We start from the raw sequence: 21,890 nt of genomic DNA on the forward strand, positions 1-21,890 counted from the left end.
AAACTAAATATTCAAATGTGTCTTTACGTTTTTCCCTTTTTCTGCTCGTGGTCACAGTCTAAATCAAGGCAGACATTTTTCACTTCAGTTTTAAATATTATCCAGGTTTAAAGAGGTCGCCTTCTGAAGTTATATGTCTTTGAAAATAAGACTGAACTGTAATGGTACGTTTGGTTTAAGGCGATAGAAAACTGGACAGTGAGCTCTCTGACTAAAACTGGACCACAGAACAGGAAGATGTTGCCAACAGATGTGCATTGCTGACAGCAGCAGAATAAAAAATATTCTGTGGCAGCTGTAAAATAAGTGACGCTGACTCTGTTTTCCAGATGCAGTAAAACTGTCTCAGATAAAGAGCTGAGCTGATTTCCCTCCTCTCTGTTCTGTATAGTAGTTAGATCTTGTTACCCCTCCTTTTTATTTCAGTTAATGTAAAATACAACCACTATATTCACTAAGTATCCAGCACCAACCATTTTGTACTCACCTCTTCAGGGTTTGGGGTTTAAATACAGCAGACTCCTGGGGTTTAACCTCTCTCTCTGTATTTATTTAACCTACTGCTCACATTAATTTTAACTTTGGAGAATAACTCACCGCCGAGAGAAAGGTGAAGAACTACAAACAGCACAAAAACCCAAAGTCCAGCTGCTCCCATCGTGAACTGGTCACTGGTCCAGAGTTTACTTCACAATTCGCTGATGAAGGTCCGTGTACAGTTTGTCACAAAAATCTCAGAACGGTGCAACTCTCACTTTTTAAAAACGTCTTTATTAGACTAACACTTTCAAAACACCAGGGTGTTGCAGACTATAATCTATATCCAGTAAAGTGTTCTGTTCCTGCTCTTCACTGTTCATGGTTCTCGACAGGTGACATCATCTTGTAAACAAGACTCAGTCTGACATGTCCTAAGAACAATGTAAACTTTGTGCAGAGAAGTCCCGCCCCCACCGCAGCTCACTGAGGTAAAGTTAGTTTCATATTCCACATTCACCTACATAAGCCTTGTAGTGTGTAAGGAATACATTTCTGTATTGACTTCATTGAATGTGTTTCACTTCATTAGGGGCATTAATTACAAAGTGTAAAAGTTTTATTTGAATATTAAAATAATTATAAAATAAATGACTTCACTATTCGCTAAATATGCCTTGTAGTATTTAAAGAACATATATTTGTACTTTTATAAGTTGTTTTGATATCATTTGGTCCCATAACCTCCTGAGAGTTTAACACATTTATTTGGATCTAGAATTCATTAAAAAAAAAATAACAACAGTTTTTCGCACAAATACGTGTAAGGAATAAAACTGTACATTATTAAATTGGTGTGACATTATTAGGTACAATAAAGTAACAGATTAATAGATTAATTTGGATATTGACATTGAACGTTATTCTTCTGGTAATTGTGCGATGGGAGCTGGACGCAGGGGCAAAACCAGCTGCTTTTCTGCGTTTCTCAGCAAGTACAGTTTAGTAAATAAAGGCTGTGTTCCTCAGTGTTTTCTCTCCATCCAGTTCATTACAAGTGTGAATCATGAGAAATGTGATATTCAACTTTGTCTCAGTACCAGCCTCAGACACTTCAGAGCACTCTATAATATTCTGCAGGTTCTTCAGAGGCAGCAGTCTTCACTCAAATGTGCAGAAACGTACTTCTTCACCATCTGCCTCAGACTGTGACAAAGTGAAACTAAAAATGTAGAGCAGAAGTAAATATGGAGATAAGTTAGGGGCAAAAGACTGACCTCCTGTGACAGTGGACATTGTAGTTGTAGAAAGTAGACATGTGTCTGATCCACTCTACACCAGCACAACACACACTAACACACCACCACCACGTCAGTGTCACTGCAGAATGATCCACCACCACATCACACCTGCTCTGTGGGGGTCCTGACCATAGTCTGTGATTATAAAACTACACAGTGCTCCTGTGTGGACAGTGGCGCAGAGAGAATGGACAGTGAGTTTAGAAACAAGGAGGTGGTTATAACAATATGTTTGAACGATGTGATGTGTGTGTCTGTGTATATATATGTATATGTATGTATGGTATATATTCTTTATCCCTGTGACAAGAGCAGGTAAGTTTACTGAAACCTTATTCTGTGTGCTTGTCAGTTCACAGATGTGAACATGTTCTTCAGAAACTTTTTCTTGTGTGTGTGTGTGTGTGTGGTCCATTGTTTGTACATAGGCTTCAATGTTGAATACACTCCTCTCTTTGAGAGTAAAGACAAAAGAAAACGGATGGAAAAGAACAAAGAAAAACAAGCTCCGTTTGGACAGTAATAATTTTAAATGAATCCATTTCTATATCCTCCAAGCTGTGGACGTAAATCTGATCAGTGCTAAAGAAAACAGAGCAGAGCTGATTACACAGAGAGTAGATCAAAATCTGACCTGTTGATTTAAAGGAACAATGGATGGTTTTCTTCGTTCTCATTACACTGACAGAGACCTGAATGGATCAGAGATTCTGGACTAAACCTGTTCTGCACATGATCGCCCCGTGTGGTGAACACTGATTATCCTGTGATTCAGGTGAGTTTATTCATTCAGGAAAAAGTGAAACAGACACAAGGACAGTGATGAAAACGATGATGAGGCTGTAACAGCTTTTATTTCCAGTACAAAGAATTTCAGGAGAAAAAGAACAACACACTGAGGGTACGTTTCTGGACCCTGACCTCCCTGACATTAGCAGCACCCTTGGATTTAATAATACACAAAATAAAATATAAAATCTCCTTCAGCACTTTGTGTTTAAACAAGAGAAACCCTTCTCACAGCGATAACATTATAACAGTATAACATTGGCTCCAGAAACAAATTATAACACAAAACAATATTAAACACACGTAAAAGATTAAAATAAGAAATAAAAACATTAGCTGAAGAGTAGAAATGAACCCCATCTGTTTATTAATCAGGGCTCTGTTCCAGAAACAATGTTTAAACTGGGTTCAGTTTTATTTCATTTCACAGAGAACAGAGAAAAACAGCTTCACTAATAAACTCTAATAAACTTCACTCAGAGCTCAGAGGAGAAATAAACTATAACTCAACTCACCGTTTTCCTCGAGCCAGGGAGGAACAGGACTCAGAGGAATCTTCTCACCTGAAAGAGCAGGATTTAGAGAGTTGAGTACAGATGTGCAGTAACATCTGCTGTGTCCTGATTGACTGGTTCCACATTCACTCATTAACCCTTCACTGACTCTAAACATGTTCAGCACAGTCTCAGTGTGAATGTGAAGGACTCTGATTGCTGAGGAAGCTCAGGCTGGAGTGGATCTCCAGCACTTTGAGGGAGATGAAGAAATAGATCACAAACAACAACTTGGAGAACTGGAGAAATCTCTGTGTTCAGATGAGGATCAGGAGAATGAACAGACAGTGACACTCACCAGTGACCTGAGGAGACGGGGGAGGAGTTCTTCTCCCTTCAATTACAGTTTAAACAACGATACATTATTAACTTTTATATAATAGTATAGATTTAAAATATTTGTGTATATATTTGAGTATATATATATACTGAGTGATTTATGAAGTATATTAGGAATATCATCATACTCACTTTTCTCCCCCTGTTTATAGACAATGAACCCACACACTACAGCCACCAACACCACCACCATCACTGCTCCAAATAACCAACTACAACAAAACCAAAATAAACAAATGAAAATCAATAAGGATAGTATACACTCAAAGAATAAGACAAAAAAAAAATAAAAAGAAAAGAAAGTGAGCAAGCCCGAAATTGGGATATAACCCGCTAACTAAACCCAAAAATTGACACAAATAATCTAACAAACTAGGAACGAAAACTTAACACAAAAGAAAATCAACAATTTCCAAAAGAAATACAACTGTCGCAGAAACTGCACCTTGAAAACGAAACAAAAAAAAGAAAATGACCAAAAACAAACCAACAATTTAACAGACCCGCAAGTGATACGAATCTATACAGCGCAGCAGCATGACTTTGCGAAGACATGGAGAAAAACAGCAGCACGACGAGAGGAGGAGCAACTAGGAGAATGTTTAAACTTCGTTTAAAAGGAGTTTATCTAACTCTGTCGGCACGGAGGTGCGACAACCGATAGAAGAGGCGGAGCAGCTGGCAGTGTGACGGTTCTAACGAAACATAGAATGTAAATACAAAAGACGACTGGAAATATTCTAGGAAACATGTCTACCTGGAATTAAGCTGTGAAGCAGTAAAATAGTGAAGATGCAAAGCACAGAGCAGCAACGATGCGAAGCAGAGAATGATTGAAGGCCTCAGACCACGGCACAACACCCACAGCAATCACTACTAAATACACACAAATCACCTCGTTACTCCACACATTGTAAACCCACACAAATAAGGAAAAATATACCGACACCCATGGTCCTACCTAAAATAATTAAAATACACAAATCGTTGCAGTTGTACCTGAATCCACCACACCAAACCACACGCCAAGCCAACAACAGGAAGGTCAGGTTCACCGGAAAAGGCGCGGGGGGGGAGCCAAGCAGGTCAAATGAATCACTAAGTCCTCCTATTCCCACTTCTTATAGGGCTACAGTGACATCCCCCAATTAACCATTGACATTATCCTTACATCAGTATCAAATGGAAATAAATAAAACAAAATCTGCCACACATAGATTATAGAGGGCTCAATAAGATTACCATCAAGGACCACTATCCCTCCCCAGAGATGGTTTCATCACCCTTAATGGCCACTGTGAGTATCTAGTGATGCCATTTCGGTTGATGAATGCTGCAGCTGTCTTTCAATGGCCCAGCCATGAGGTTCTGCTCAAGGCCTTTGGCCTATATGCTTTTGTCTACCTGGATGACATACTCATTTTTAGCAAAACCTTGAAGGGACATGTTAACCATGTCCACCACATTCTGCAGCTACTCTTGGAGAACCATCTTTATGTCAAACTTGAGAAGTCTGAGTTTCATGTACCAGTGGTACACTTCTTGGGGTTTGTCATCTCCAAGGATAGTCTAGCCATGGATTCGGCCAAATTGAAGGCGGCGGCCAAGTGGCTTTGCCCTGCAACTCTCGGTTTTGTCCTGCAACTCTCGGTTTTGTCCAATGCTTTCTGGGCTTCGCTAATTTCTACTGTTGCTTGATCAGAAACTTCGGTTCAGTGGCAGCCCCTCTCATGGCTGTGACTTGCAAGCAACCAGGCCCCTTCAGATGGACTGATGAAGCCCAGAGAGCATTTGAGGAGAGCAAGTACAGGCTAAACACATTCCTTGTCTTGCGTCTCCCTGATCCTAACGGCCTCTTTGTAGTGGAAGTTGATGCCTCCAACATAGGGGTGTGCTCAGGTTGTGCAAAAGGCCTGTGGAGTACCTCCCTCCTATTTCCTCCTATCAGATAGCTCATTACCTTGCACCAAATTAGAAGACACAAGGACAATTAATCAGCCACAGCTGCAGTTACCAGTTTCTCAGTAGCAGAGAGAGACAGAGAGAGCTCTTTTATTTTTCTATTTCAGAACCTGAGAGTACTGTGTAACATTGTACTGATGGTCATTGTATTAGCATAGTGATAACTTTAGGCTACACATTCATGTTGAGCACTGTGATGATGCTTAGCTAATGTTGAATGTTAGGATGGTAGGTAGTCACATCATGTTAATAGACTACTGCTGCTTGTGTGCACCTGTTAACATGCTATAGCTAAATTTTGTTTACCCAATTTAGCAGTAACTATTGATACTTTACATTTGGTTATTTATTTTCAGTGTGCTGTATCTCCTTATACAGTATTGCTCTAATATAGAGAAGAGAAGATATTTCCTTTTCTGGCATCATTTCATCTTCTGTATAAGTTCTAATCAGTCTTCCTGTAGTGTTACCATTAACCTAACCAGGCAATCCTATAATAGAATCACTTGTTTTCACAGGTTCAAACAACAAACTCCACCCTTGCATGTTCTTGTCTCACCATCTGACCACCACTGAGCGAAATTTTGATGTACAGGACAGAGATCTTCTGGATTTCAAAATGGCAGGAGGGGGGCAAACATCCCTTTCTGGACTGACCACAAAAACCTTCCATATCCCCAGGGAGCCAAACATCTGAATCCTAGACAAGCTCGGTGGGCCTTGTTTTTTAGTCGTTTAGACTTTACCCTATCTTACTATCCAGACTCTAAGAAGGTCTAACCAGATGCACTCTCCAGACAGTTGGAAGAACCTTCTGTTTCATCACACACTCCTCTTCTCCCTCCTGAACAAATCATTGCGCCACTATGGTGGGAGAGCAAAGGAGTGATAAAAACCGCCCTACAAACTGAACCAGACCCAGGTGGAGGTCCTACAAGCAGGTTGTATGTACCCTCTGCACTTAGAGGTCAAATCATGCTTAGGGGATATACCAGTACTGTCTCAGGACACCCAGGAAGCACACTCATCTTGGAATTCCTGCAAAGACGATTCTGGTGGCTGAACATGGCAGTTTGTGACACGTGTGCTCGCAATAAGGAACATGGGTCAAACGGGATTGCTCCACCCTCTCCCTATCCCTGGTCACACTTGGCCCTGGACTTCATAACAGGTCTACCCAACTCTGGAGGGTACACCATTATACTAACTGCCGTGGATTGATTTTCCAAAACGGCTTGTTTTATCCCTGAAACTTCCCTCAGCCAGTGAAACTGCCCAACTGATCCTCTAACATGGTAAGTTATCATGAGGTGCCTGAAGACGTGGTGTCAGACAGAAGCCCCCAATTCCAGCCTTCTGCTCATTTCTGGGGGCTTCTGCTAGCCCACAACACTCTCTAGCACTCATCTCTGGGTATATACCTTTTTGAGTGCCAGTTTGGTTATTCACCTCCCTTATTCCCGTTTCGAGACCTCAACACTACATCTAATTAGTTTTAATCTCCACAAACTGATTTTAAATTCACAGAAACTTTTATTCTGGAATATATACTATTACGAATATTACCAAAAACTATGAGAGATATACTAATGAGTATAAGCCTGATATAAAATGATTATGCTAAAAATGTTGACACTGTGCTGATTAAAATTATTTACTATTCTAATTCATAAAGAATAACAAAAATAAAATAATGAAGGAAAAATAATACTGTGAATGGAAATGTGATATTTATTCTTTTTAATGGGTGGTGGTCCACCCAGAAAATGCTGTGCAAAATGCCAATGGACCTCCAACTTGGCCCTCAGTGGACCCAGGGTGGTCCACTGTCTTCTTGCTATCTGGGCAATGGTTAAACCATGACATTTTACTGACTGTATCTGTCTCTGGCCCTGTCCTGAGCAGGGAAAGTGAAACAAAGTGTAGAATACACACAGTTTTTACTTTGGCAGGTGATGCTCATGACAAATGATATCCAAAATCCATGAAATTGTGTTTGACCAAACAGTGCTCGATTTGTGAAAACTTTCTCAAACACAGTTTGTGTATTCAAAGTTTTGCACTACTACCCATGCTTTAATTCATATAAATTACTCAACTTGTCATGAATTGAGATTAAAGCTGACACACACACACACACACACAAAAACATTCTCCTTAGAGAACATTTCCTCATATTTCTTTAAGTTGAGTTGGATGAAGGCGCACAATCTGAAAAAAAAAAAAAAAAAACGATGCAGTGTACAATTAAGTTTCCACTTTATTTTAATACATACATCTCCTGCAGGTTTTTAGTCAGTTTTTACTTTCTCTTTAGTAACAATGGTTATTGCTTCATTCAGAGAAAAAACTTACCTTTTAAAATCGACAAAATGGCCACTTCAAGCAGCACACAGAGCCAAATCCTACACTCTCCCATCTTTTGCTCGTCATTTATTCTGAGATTTTAGAGTGAGTCCATTCCTGAAATTCCATAGGTCTGGCAGCTGGTAAACAGTTAAGGAAGTTTAGTGTCCAATAGAAAATCAGGAAATCTTATCTCTCGTAACTTTCTAGGCAGAAAAGAGCACTGAATCCCTGCTCCTTGCTCAGCCTGTCCTCCTCTGATCTGGATCTACCTCGTCCAAGCATCTGTACACACTGCTGCACACCTGGGCTACAATATATTCTTACGTTTAACGCTGTTGTGCTTGTCTTTGTTCTTTGTGTTCATCTGCATGTAAGAAGCTGCAGCACAAACATTTCCCTGCAGGGGTCAATAAAGAGTTCATCTTATGGGGATGACATGGACCTGGATCTGAGGTTCCTCACAGGCCTATAGGTTATCAGTATGTATAACTCATTTTGGAGCCAGTGTAATGATCTGAGGACTGAAGATATCTGACATTTCAGACTCAAAGAGACTGTGTCAGTAATATTTGGAAGATGAATAGCTGTTCTAGAAATGTTACCTTTGGATTCGTCAGATGATAAACCCAAATTGAAGACTCTAAACTAGAGGTGTTTGACCCAGGTGCTCCTGGAAAATCTGCTGTATTTAAACTTTGTCTGACAGATACTTGCATGTTTCTGATTTACACTGTTTGTGGTGTTATATTAAACATTTAAACATAACCGACCATAGTGAACTAAGCTAACATATAATGCTAACAGCAATTTATACTTTATTCATTCATTATCCGGAGTGGGAACCGAACCCACAACCTCCAGGTCCCTGGAGATGTGTGAGTGCGACACTACATGCTGCGCCTGGTGTGTGGTAATATTTAAAAAAATCAGACTCAAATAAACGGTATGATAAATCAATAAATGTTTTGAAAATTAGGTTAATATTGGGATGTTTCCAATGGTGGAAAGTAAGGAATTATTTAGTTCAAACATTGTATCTTTTTACCTTTCACCTTCACTACATTATGAAAACCTGTCATTCCTGATGTGGTAAAACTCCCTGCTCTGCACAGTGTCTCTGCGCTGCGTCTCCAAGACTCATACAGTCAGAGTCTAACACAAGCAAAACATAACGATTCTCCGCCTAAAACCAAGAAACGACAAATACTTAGAGACTGTTCTGTTATGAATTAACAAAACAATTTATACAATTTACTACTGATCTCTATTAGAGTGAGAAGTAACTGGCAGTGTTACCGAGCTGAAATGTACTATTCATTCCTATTACACTGTTGACAGATCTGTAGATACAACATCATTCACTGTATTTAGTCTTGGGCTATTTCTGCTGTTTTTAGATCTTCATTATTTATTTGAGCCTTGCGCCCGATGATTCCAGGTAGGCTCTGGACCCCCCGCGACCCTAAATTGGATAAGCGGTTACAGATAATGGATGGATGGATTATTTATTTGACCACAAAGTATTGTTTAACTTCTCTCAAGTCTGTCCCTTTTATCAGAACAAACACCTTTTAGGTCATTTGTCCGCGTACTGCCTTAGCCTATTGTATAACGTTTTTAAACATAGGTTACATATGGAGAACGCTAGTCTGTAGTTTACTAATTGTACAGTATTCATTTGTTCCAATACAGATTTCACACATCTGTGTGGACAGCGCTGACCCTTCATCCTGCCTCCATTTTTTCTGCTGCTGTCGCAGATAAATGGGAGACCCCAGCATTGAGGCTACTTCTTCTACCTTCAGGACACAGCTGGACTGGCCACTGGGAGAGAAATAAACAGGGGGTAGGAGTGGGTTGTCAGGTGTAAACATTAGTAATAGAACATACATTCAACACTGTGGAGATACACTGTCGGAGCACATACAGAATCAGGCCAGACACTGTCCTGCTGAAATAACCATGGACTTCCCGGGAGAAGATATCACCTTGATGTCTAAATTCCCAGAATCCACTGCCTGATGATTGAAGGATAGTGTGTCAAAGGGGACTAAGAAGGTATGCAGAGCAACAGCTGTATACAGTCTGCAATTGTATAACTACTAAGTGCTCCTGTGTGTTTCTGTCACACCCTCTCTATTAGCTTGTTTAAAATGACGGAAAGTATTTGCAAAGTTTTTCTGGTGAAACATAAAATAATAGATAAGAGCAGCATGATGATGATGCAACAGTGTTTTAATTTTCATTAAAAAACAACAACATATATTCAAAGTTTGCAGAAAATGAGTGACTTTGGCTTCTAGGAGAACCTTCCCCCTTCACCAGACTGACCTGACATCCACAAGAGCCCTGGAATAAACAGTAAACACCACAGAGAACCCACACAGCTACAGTACATCAAACTCTCATAGAGCACAATAAAAAGATTAAACTGTACTGTTCCTGCAATCCATCAACGTGCAGAAAATAAAATCTTAAAATATGTAAAACCATCAATAGATATTTCCTTTCTGATGTAAAAATTACTGATTGCTCCTTTAACATTTATATAACTTCATTGGGAATCTAAAGTTTTTGTGCGTGGCTTTGCTCAGCAGCTGGGTTGTTGATGCAGGTTTCTATTGTCACTGTCTTCATCTCCATCATCTTTGTGCGCAGTATCCACTGTAAGCAGGTATCTAGCATATATTTCAATCCAAAATGGTTTGGAAATAAATGACCCCCGTCATTAGTTACATATAAAACACAATATCAATCAACACACAAGTGCAGGAATATAAAATCAGTCCTTGAGGTCTTTCTGGTGGTGAACAGTTTCAAGTCACAGAAAAAAGATTAGTTGATGTTAATGTGTTACAATTACATTATATTTATAAAGTGCTATCTGTAATTGAAGTTAAAAAGCAGTTTTATAGATTTCTGAGTCTGACCCAAAAGTGAGGCCCACTGAGGCAACAGTGGCAGGAAACACTCACTTAGAACCAGAGGAAGAACCACTGAGAAGAACCAAGACTCAAATAGGAGAACAACCTCCTCTGGTCCACACCAGACTGAAAGAGTGTAAACTCAGAACATGTCTGTAATATTTGTAACATGAAACACTTTAAAACAATCATCATCTTAATCTGGGTTTTGTGCTGCACTGGAAGTCGATGCAGAGGCTGAGACTGGAGGATTCCTGCAGCTGTGAACATCAGGAATCTCAATGACCCCAAAGATATCTCACTGACCACAAGATACAGTGCTTTCTTCTAAACCAGCAGCAGTGTAAGGTCTGAATCTGGAGATAAACATTTCTGTCTCTTCTGTAACCGTTCATACATATTTTATAAAAATCTTTATAACACAGTTTGAACATTTCACTGAAACATAAATAAGATTCAGAAATTGATTTCCAGAGATTTGGAGATTGATTAGTGGCTTTAAGACAAAGATTGTGAGGATCTTCTTTTGCTGCTGTTGAGTTTTCTTCCACTGCAGAACCATTTCCATCTCATACTGCAAGAATCAAGCACACACACACACACACACACACAATCACACACAGACACACCCAGACACACGCACAGAGCTTGGTAAATCTGGAGGGAATTAGAGGGTATTAGAGAGGCCAAAGACCATCACCATGGGCTTCATTTATAAAGGGTTCCTATGCACAAAAACAGGTCTGAAATGTGGGTGTCACACAGAAACTATTATTTATAGAGAAATACTAGGCATAAAACAATTGTACAATAGGAATGAATAGTACATTTCAGCTCGGTAACACTGCCAGTTACTTCTCACTCTAATAAAGATCGGTAGTAAATTGTACAAATTGTTTTGTTAATTCATAACAGAACAGTCTCTAAGTATTTGTCGTTTCTTGGTTTTATGCGGAGAATCATTATGTTTTGCTTGTGTTAGACTCTGACTGTGTGAGTCTTAGAGACGCAGCGCAGAGACACTGTGCGGAGCAGGGAGTTCTGTAACAAGCAGGAAGAATAATAGGAAGATGAGGAAACCTCCAGCAGGAGAAAGGAGGCTGTAATGCCATCGCATTGCTGCACAGGGGCTCCTTCACCTGGCAGCGAAGGCAAGAGACGAGGAAGTTCATTTCATTATCTGAATGAGCAAAGGGGACACAATTGTTTCGGAGCATGTTACTGGAACAGCCGGAGAGCAGGAAATGGGAGGCTTGAGGTCACGTGCCATCGGTGGAGGTAGAGGAGGGGTTTCAGGCATATCACTGCAGAAGGAGAAGCAGAAGGACAGTCGGTGCGGGAGCAGTTGCTCTTAAGCTTTTAGCACTGGGAGCAGTAAGGAAGCAGGCATGAAGAAGGCTGATCGTGTTCCCCAAACTCAAGCAGTCCCGTAGCTGTTATCACCGAAGAAAGAGGAAATGGGAGATTTGGAGCTGTGCTGACAGCAGAGATAGTAGCTGGGGTTACACTCAACGCTGCTCATAGTGGAAGTCTGCGCTGCAGAATTTGTAGCAGATGAAGCAGTGGGTATTTGTGCAATAGGGTATTTGCAATTAAATTTTATTGTTTTCAATTTAAGTTCCAATATAGGAATACTTATATTTTAATCAGAATGAGGGAAGGAGAAGACTGAAGTTGGCACCACATCGGAGCTAAAAAATATATATGGAAATGTCCTTTGTCCCCTCTAGTGCCCCCTTAGCATCTATTGACTATGTCCTCAGAGAAAGGATGGGACGGTATGTCATTGAGTACATCAGTGACATCTTGCTATACTGCCTTTAATATACACTCCAGTCACAGATGCCAGAACCAATTATCATCACCAGAATTCTGATAATGTGCAATCCCTATGAGTTTTATGAGGTATGAGAGTGATTTTCATTGTGAAGTTCTGTTTTCTGTTCTCTCTGCATACTGTGCATTTATCATCTGCCATTTCTTGACCTGAGATCAGAAGTAAAGTGGCTTTTCTCTAGGACAATACAGACTCTTACAAATAAAACATAAATCAAAGCAATTAGAAACTAAAACAGATTAGGAGAAACTTTACCGGAGTCTGAAGATGTAATCACACCGCTGCTCCACTGAGACATATAAGTGCTTCCCATCCCTGGAAACAGCCACATCAGAACTAAGTTACAGCAAACAACCACTAAATCAATTCAAATATTCATCACATGTTATAATAATCCAATATGAATTATTACCAGAGTCAGAATTACCAGCCAAAGAAACCAAAGAAGTATACAGATTAAAAAAGAAAAAGAAGATCAGGACACAGAGGGGAAAAGAGCTTCCCTGCTCTGCTCCAGTAACGATGTTCAAAGTTTAAACTGGGTTTTATTTCATTACACAGAGAACAGAGAAAAACAGCTTCACTAATAAACTGTTACGTTAACACTGTTGTATTACGCTCAAAAATGAAGCTGGGGCTGAAACAAGGACTTTACACTTTGTAGAGTTCACTCAGAGCTCAGAGGAGAAACAAACTATAACTCAACTCACCATTTTCCACAGGCCTCAGAGGAGTCCCCTCACCTGAAAAAGCAGAATTTAGAGAGAGTTGAGTACAGATGTGCAGTAACATCTGCTGTGTCCTGATTGACTGGTTCCACATTCACTCATTAACCCTTCACTGACTCTAAACATGTTCAGCACAGTCTCAGTGTGAATGTGAAGGACTCTGATTGCTGAGGAAGCTCAGGCTGGAGTGGATCTCCAGCACTTTGAGGGAGATGAAGAAATAGATCACAAACAACAACTTGGAGAACTGGAGAAATCTATGTTCAGATGAGGATCAGGAGAATGAACAGACAATGACACTCACCTATGGACGGAGGAGACGGGGGAGGAGTTTTTCTTCCTTCAAATACAGTTTAAACAACGATACATTATTAACTTAGTATAGATTTAAAATATATATCGAGTGATTTATGAAGTATATTAGGAATATCATCATACTCACTTTTCTCCCACTGTTTATAGACAATGAACCCACACACTACAGCCACCACCAACACCACCACTGCTCCAATAATCACACCTTTAACACCTGAAGAGTCACTGTGTTTCCCTTCTGTAAACAGAAAAGTGTTTGTAATAAAATAAACCCCTGTAAGAACTGTAACTACTGTAAGAACAGTGGGATATTCTGAGTCTAATGGAGGACTCTGTACTCTTCAGTGTTTCAGGATTAAAATAAATACTATCTTTCTGGGCAACAATGGTGGAATTGGTGATCCTCTTACCATCTTGGCTTCAGAGAGAAACTATAATGAAGCTTTATTATTGAATGCACTGAGACAGTAAGATTTTAGCAGCAAATACTCCTGTGCGTCGGTCAAGACATCAAAGACACGGAGACACAAGATGATATTCTGGATGTTGTTGTATTAAGTGGATTGGTTTGACATTGTAGTTAAATCAGAGAATATTAAGCAGTACACTTGGAGGACAAAGGCACAGAAGAATGAGGAAAAGTAATTGAGTCTGAAATGAACAACAGACAGGTACAGTATTAACTAGTAGAAGAAGTATATATACACATACACATAAATGGTGGGATAAACAAGGCTAATACATGCAACACCCATTAATATCATACCAGAGCACAAGCTATATCATCACCTTAACGGACACACAGCTTAAACAATGGGATTTTAGCGCTCCCATGTGGACAAAAAAAAAAAAAAGAGTAGCAAAAGTCTGAGCAGTAACTAATTATACGCCAATGAAATCGACTAAAAACACGGATTTTGCGCATTTCCACCAAGTTACACCATCAATAGTAATGTGGAACAGCTCGATGTTGTAAAATATATTAGAAAATATTACCAAACCTATGAATATTAAAGGAAATACAAATCGATAATGAAGCTACATTTCTACAGACCTAGCCTACAATTAGAATTAATCTATTCTCAAAGAATGAACATAATAGCTTACTTTGTGTCACAGACTCAAATGAAGATTTATACCCAATCATGTTGTCAGTTGACCTAATTAGTGTTAATTGGTCTTCCAGCTGTTTGTTATATTCTCAATTTCCTTTTTCCAGCCACTTATTGCTACTTGTCCCAACTATTTTGGGATTTGTTGACACTGTAAAATTTTGAATCACCGCGATCTCAAGATGAGGCTGGGAATAGCCTCCATGGCAACAATAAACAGATTAAACAGTAAAGCCCTCGGAAACGAGACAGTCACTCTCTCGCTCAGCAGCAGCAACATGTTTACCGACCGGAGCAATAATGACATGCCTGAAATTTGCCCCAAAAGGGAAACTGGACAGCGAAAACCGCCAGTTCCAGCCAGAATGGACAGAAAGATTTGCGTTCTTTCTACCACCGTCCAGTACTCGCCCTATGAATCAAAACACAACTGTTATTCCCTCCCCGAAGCACGGTCAGACACAAGTGGTTTTCTTTAACTGGTTTACTGAAGTTTTCTTCTTCTTATCAAACCGTGAAAACTAATAATACACAGTATTAAACATAAAAACCACCATGTTAGCATACGTGATAATAAATGATATAAAACAAAAATACAAACTGTACAAATACCTCGTAGGCTGCATGCTGGGAAAAGAAATCTTCTTAAACATTACTTTTCTTAATTCCAAAATATCCTATGACTTATATATTATTACCTTCACAAGAACATCTCTCCCCTGCACCTAATGGAGCCAGCCTGCACCTTTTTTCCCTTCCCTTTTTTTTCATTCACGCCCAACCAAATCCCAGTGGAAGTGACAAAACAAGTCATTTTTGTTAACCTTAAAGTGGCAACAGTAACACTCCCACAAAATATCACAATCTTATTGTAGGATTTCTAACACTTGCTGACTGTTGCAAGTAAACTTGAACCCTTTAAACTTCAAACATTACTTCAATGACTATTACACAGAAACCTTGTGTACATAAAAATTAAACCTTGCATTAAATGCAAATAAAAACAAAACAAAATGAAACATTCAGGATAGAATGCCAATAAAATATTAAGCATCTTGATCTGCTTCAAGTAAAGTGACTAACTTGTGTACAGGTCTCTCTAGGAGCACTGTTTTCGTAGTGAATTTACACATGGCATCAAATGTGGTGTCATTAACAATCAACCTGACCTTTCTCACCCTGTCATCTGACCCTGGGTATACTTCTGTTATTCGGGCCAGCTTCCAGTCATTGTGTGGGGCTTGGTCATCTTGTAACAGCACAATATCATTCACCTTCAAATTTCTTCTGGTGTTCTGCCATTTTTGTCTTGATTGCAAACTAAATAGATATTCCTTTTTCCATCGAATCCAAAACTCGTTGGCTAAATACTGTACTCGCCACCACCTCTTCTTAAGATAAAGATCCTCTCTGATAAACTGTCCGGGTGGAGGTAAGATTATAGTGGACTTCATTGTAAGGATATGATTCGGAGTCAATGGTTCAGGTGAGGATGGGTCATTCAGAGGTTCAGCGGTAAGTGGTCTGCTATTGATGACCATCATCACTTCATAAAAGAAAGTTCTTAGGGATGAGCTATCAAGTCTTTGCTCCTAATGGTTCTAATTTGTCTCTCCCAGATGCCACCCATATGACTTGCCGCTGGAGGATTCATTAGAAATTCGCATCCTAAAGCCTTCACCTTTTCTTCATCCATTCCTTGCATGAGTTCTGCAAATTCACGTCTTGCACTAATGAAATTGGTTCCTTGGTCACTTCTAAGCTGACGAACATTACCTCTTATGGCAATGAATGCTCTTAGGGCATTGATGAATGCATCTGCTGTCATATCATCAAGCATCTCAATGTGTATAGCTCGTGAACACAGACAGGTAAGTAAAAGTCCGTATCTTTTAACATCTTTTCTTCCTTCTTTTACATAGGACCAAAGCAGTCTATTCCGGTGTATGTGAATGGAGGAGTTATTTCCATTCTGTCTTTAGGTAAATTGCCCATTTTCTGGTCTTCAGTACGTCTTCTGTACTTTCTGCACTTGACACATTTGAATATGTGCGATGATACTACACTGCTGCATCCTAGTATCCACCATCCATTAGCTCGCAGTTCACTGACTGTCATTCCACGTCCTTGATGATATACTTGCTCGTGGAAGTGCTTGACAAGTAAGCTGGATATGTGATCACCCTTTGGAATTATTGCTGGATGCTTCACATGTGGATGTAAAGAAGCTTGACTTAGACGTCCCCCTACTCTCAGGATCCCTTCTTTGTCTAAAAATGGACTTAACTTGTACAGCTTACTGTTCTTGAATTTGGAGATAACATTGTTTGCCTTCAAGCTCTTTATCTCATTTGGAAATTCTTCTTCCTGAACTAACTTGACAATAGCAATTGCTGCTTCTTTCCTTTCTTCTAAGCTCGTACTTTCATTGTTTTTTTGTTTTTCACCTTTGTGTTCTTTAACTAGTCATTTTAATCTGGCCACTGCTTGAACTACTCTAGACCAGTCAGAAAACTTCTTAAGGCGGTCCAATAATGATCTGTTCTCCTTTGATTTGGTGCTGAATTCAGGGTCATCATCTTTAACTTCTCCCACCTTCTGTTCTCTGTCAGGCAATTCCCTTTGCCAGAGAAACTTTGGTCCAGTAAACCAACTGGAGGTTGTAAATTGTTCTGCTGTTAATCCACGAGAGGTGTAATCTGCCGGATTTTCCTCAGATGCAACATTAGCCCATTGTTCAGGCTTCGTGCTTGCCTTGATTCTTTGGATTCGATTTGCCACGAACACTTGAAACCTTCTAACATCATTATTTATGTAGCTGAGAACAACCGTGCAATCCGTCCAAAAGTATTCTTGCAAATCTTGAATTTCTAATTCGTTGAGGAGCATGTCACTGGTTCGAACTGCCACTACTGCTGCAGTGAGCTCCAGTCTTGGTATTGTTGTCACTTTGGTTGGTGTAACTCTTGATTTCCCCATCACAAGAGAGCAATGGACTTTGTTGGACTCACTAATAACTCACATCATATTCACCGTATCCTGAGACGCTTGCATCAGAAAAATGATGAAGCTCATATCGATCAGTTGACGTCACAGGTACGTCACTTCCGGCTGACTGCTCGCGTGCTTGATTTGAAATTGTTTGCTGTTTGTCACTGTTTTAGTCCTCTAGACATTTATTTACAATCTCTATTGCATATTTTTTTTGGCATTGCTTATCCTAGTGTGCTGTATTCATCGTTCCTAACCCACTGTGCTTCTTAACTTAATTTTTTTTCGTACATATTATTTCTCATTGTTTATTTTTCTCTTTTCATGGTGCCTGCCGAGGAACGAGCCCTTTCTGAGCTCGGCGCGGAGCTTGAGCAGCTCGGTCGCCGGATTCAGCATCTCTTGGAGAAGCAGACAGAGCTCCAGCGGGAGAAGACGAGACTCGAGGCAGCCCGCGACACCTCCTACGTGGCCGTCGCCTCTCCGGCTCCTCTGCCGCGGCGGTTCGCGGGGGTACCTATCTACACGCCTGCACCGGGATGGGAGCGCCAGCATGGGAGTGGGAAGCCGAGGCCGTCCCCCCCTCCACCGCAGCCAGTCTTCACTTCTGCCAACCGGTTTGAGGTGCTCAGCTCCTGGCCTTCACCTGCACCTGCTCCAGCACCGAAGACTAAACAGGACGGTTTTCTAATTATTGGTGATTCAATAGTTAGACATTTAAAAGTGCCGGGGATAAAGAGTAATGCAACCGTGTCTTGTCTCCCAAGCGCACGTGTCCTGGACGTTGCCAGGCGGCTTCCGTCGGCACTTCGGCAGCGTGAGGACTTCTGCACCGTCGTTCTCCACGTGGGAACGAACGACATCTCCACCCGCCGCAGTGAGGTCCTGAAGGAGCACTACCGTTCGCTTCTGGATACCGCTCGGAAGAAGGCGGATGCTAGGATCATCGTCTCTGGCCCCCTGCCCACCTACCGTCGAGGATGCGAGGCGTTTAGCAGGCTCTTCGGGCTCCACTCCTGGCTCCTGGATTGGTGCGGCACTGTCGGCGTGGACTACGTCGACAACTGGGAGTGCTTTCGTGAGCGTCCGGCCCTGTATCGTTGGGATGGGCTTCATCCGAGCCATCTAGGATCCGTAGTTCTCTCTGAGAACATTGAGGTGGTTCTGCGCCAGAACTGACTGGTCATTCCCAGTCACATCAGTCAGGTACGTGGAATGGATAGCAAGCAGGTAAGTAATATTAAAATTCCTAATGTTCCTCCTGACCAGCTCTCTACTGCTAGTATGATGAGTAGCATGTCCATATCACCCACTCTGATTAACGCTAATAAATTTTTCAGCATTGAGACTGTGTCTGTTCCCCCGCAAAGCCTGTTATCACAAACGCCCAAAAATCAGTTTTAACAACCTAATTAGAATTAACACCAAGGCACTGCAGCGAACGCAATATTTCAGCACTTCCAGCATTAAATTAGGGCTTTTAAATATACGATCTCTAACATCTAAAGCACTCACTGTCTGTTATATTATTATTGATAACAAACTCTATGCATTATGTCTCTGCGAAACATGGGCTAAACCCAATGAATACATTTCCCTAAATGAGTCCACTCCCCCTGGCTTCAGCTATTACAGTTGCCCACGAACATCTGGTCGTAGTGGTGGTGTAGCCACAATTTATGACCCTACCATTGACACAACACAAAAATCTAGTTATGATACTAAATCCTTTGAAGTACTTACTCTTAAAGTCACTGCATCAAAAAGGAAGCACTCTTTTATGCTCATCACAATCTATCGTCCTCCTGGCCCTTATACAGAATTTCTTTGTGAATTTGCTGATTTTCTCTCAAGTGTATATATTGTTTCAGAAAAGGCCTTAATTGTTGGTGATTTCAATATTCACTTTGAGAAGGATCATGATCCACTTAAAATTGCATTTGAATCAATTTTGGATGCACTAGGGTTCACTCAGAATGTTACTGGGCCCACTCATCAATGCAAACACACATTGGACCTAGTGTTAACACGGGGCATTGAGATAAAGAATCTATCCAATCTCTCGCTACATGAGACCATCTCTGATCACCATCTAATCACATATGAAATTGCGTTAAACTTTGATATTTGTCCACAGCCACGCTATATTAGAAAGTGCACTATAACATCCTCAACAGTTAGTGATTTTATCAACAACCTTCCAGACCTTACCACCATTTCTTTTCCTACTCACCCAAATGACCTTGAGATCATTACAAACAACCTAAACCACTTATTGTGTACAAACCTAGATAGTGTTGCACCAGTCAAGACCAAACAATTTAGAGAGAAAAGGCTTGCTCCATGGTACAGTGACAGCACGCGTGCCTTAAAACTGGCTGCTCGTAACCATGAACGTAAATGGAGACACACAAAACTAGAATGTTTCCGAACTGCATGGCAGCACAGCCTCGCCGACTACAAACATGCCTTATCTAAAGCCAAATCACAGTACATCTCTTCCCTTATAGAAAACAACAAAGACAACCCTAGATTCCTTTTTAACACTGTATCACATCTAATTGGCAACAAAAAGGAAATCAACCCCATTGTCCCCTCTGATTTCTGTAGCAATGACTTTATGAGGTTTTTTAATGATAAAATTGATTGCATTCGCCTCAAAATCCAAAATCAGTCCAAAGTCACATCGGCTTTTGTTGATGAACCCCCCGCCAGCTCTGAGGTGAATTTAGACTACTTGAATTCTGTCGATGAAAATGATTTGCTTAGTTTAATTAGCTCATCTAAATCAACTTCATGCTTACTGGATCCTGTACCAACACAATTATTTAAACAAATTTTACCTAAAGTCATTAGACCATTGCTCACAATAATAAACTCATCCCTCAACATTGGATATGTACCAAAACCTCTGAAACTAGCGGTAATCAAACCAATTATTAAAAAGTCCAATCTTGACCCTCTTGTACTCGCAAACTACAGGCCAATATCAAACCTCCCTTTTATTGCTAAGATTCTAGAAAAAGTCGTGTCACAGCAGTTGTGCTCTTACCTACAAAACAATGACATTCATGACATTTTTCAGTCTGGATTTAGACCAAATCACAGCACAGAAACGGCTCTAACAAGAGTAACTAATGACTTACTCCTTTCACATGATAAGGGCTATATCTCTATTCTGGTGCTGCTTGACCTTAGTGCAGCGTTTGATACCATAGATCATGTGATGCTTCTTGATAGGCTGGAAAATCTGGTAGGAATAAAAGGATCTGCCCTCTCTTGGTTCAGATCCTATTTGTCTGATCGTTATCAATTTGTTTATCTGAATAATAAATCCTCAAATCATACTTTAGTTAAATATGGTATTCCACAAGGATCAGTGCTTGGCCCTGTATTGTTCACACTCTACATGCTGCCACTGGGTCGACTAATCCGTAAGCATGGGATTCAATTCCACTGTTATGCTGATGACACACAACTGTATATATCAGCCAAACCTAATGATGTTGCTTGTCTACGTAAAATAACAGAATGTCTAACTGAAATTAAAGACTGGATGATGCAAAATTTTCTCATGTTAAATTCTGATAAAACTGAAGTCTTGTTACTAGGTACAGATACTCAGATACATTCACTCAGAAATGCTGCTATTAATCTTGATAAATCAACAGTAAAACACAATACCATCATTAAAAACTTAGGGGTAGCCTTTGATTCGACTCTCACATTTGATACTCACATATCCAATACAGTCAAAACCGCCTTCTTCCACCTACGCAATATTGCCAAAATTCGGCATATTTTATCCTTAAAACATGCAGAGAAACTAGTGCATGCTTTTATAACTTCACGTCTAGACTACTGCAATGCGCTCCTGGCAGGGAGCTCGTGCAAAGCGTTACACAAGCTTCAGTTAGTTCAAAATGTAGCAGCCAGGGTGCTCACTAGAGCTAGAAAATTCGAACATATCACCCCAGTTCTCTCGTCTCTACACTGGCTACCTGTAAAATTTCGCATTGACTATAAAATACTCCTCTTAGCTTATAAATCTCTAAATGGTTTAGGCCCGCAGTATCTTACTGAACTTCTCATACCTTATCGCCCGACACGTACACTTCGTTCACAGGATGCCCATCTACTCTTTGTTCCTCGCTTTAAGAAAAACACTGCAGGAGGAAGAGTCTTTTTTCACAAAGCTCCTCAACTCTGGAA

At 40.4% G+C, this 21,890-nt stretch overlaps 1 protein-coding gene across 3 annotated transcripts in view; it reads right to left on the reverse strand.

Annotated features, from left to right (window-relative positions):
- Positions 1-9,999: 9,999 nt before the first annotated feature.
- The window catches only part of LOC136693951 (H-2 class I histocompatibility antigen, alpha chain-like), a 43,013-nt gene continuing 31,122 nt past the window's right edge, over positions 10,000-21,890 (reverse strand). For 2 of the 3 annotated variants that reach the window (XM_066667239.1, XM_066667237.1), the window contains 5 exons: positions 13,703-13,813; positions 13,565-13,600; positions 13,243-13,275; positions 12,788-12,847; positions 10,000-11,269 (listed from right to left, as the gene is read on the reverse strand). In XM_066667239.1, coding sequence (XP_066523336.1) covers positions 11,265-11,269; positions 12,788-12,847; positions 13,243-13,275; positions 13,565-13,600; positions 13,703-13,813 — 245 coding nt within the window. In that variant the 3' untranslated portion in view covers positions 10,000-11,264. Of the gene's footprint in view, positions 11,270-12,787; positions 12,848-13,242; positions 13,276-13,305; positions 13,462-13,564; positions 13,601-13,702; positions 13,814-21,890 lie in introns of those variants that run through there. The other variant, XM_066667238.1, reaches the window with a different exon arrangement.

The sequence above is a fragment of the Hoplias malabaricus genome, chromosome 4 (genome assembly GCF_029633855.1).
Source record: "Hoplias malabaricus isolate fHopMal1 chromosome 4, fHopMal1.hap1, whole genome shotgun sequence".
Lineage (NCBI taxonomy): Eukaryota > Metazoa > Chordata > Actinopteri > Characiformes > Erythrinidae > Hoplias > Hoplias malabaricus.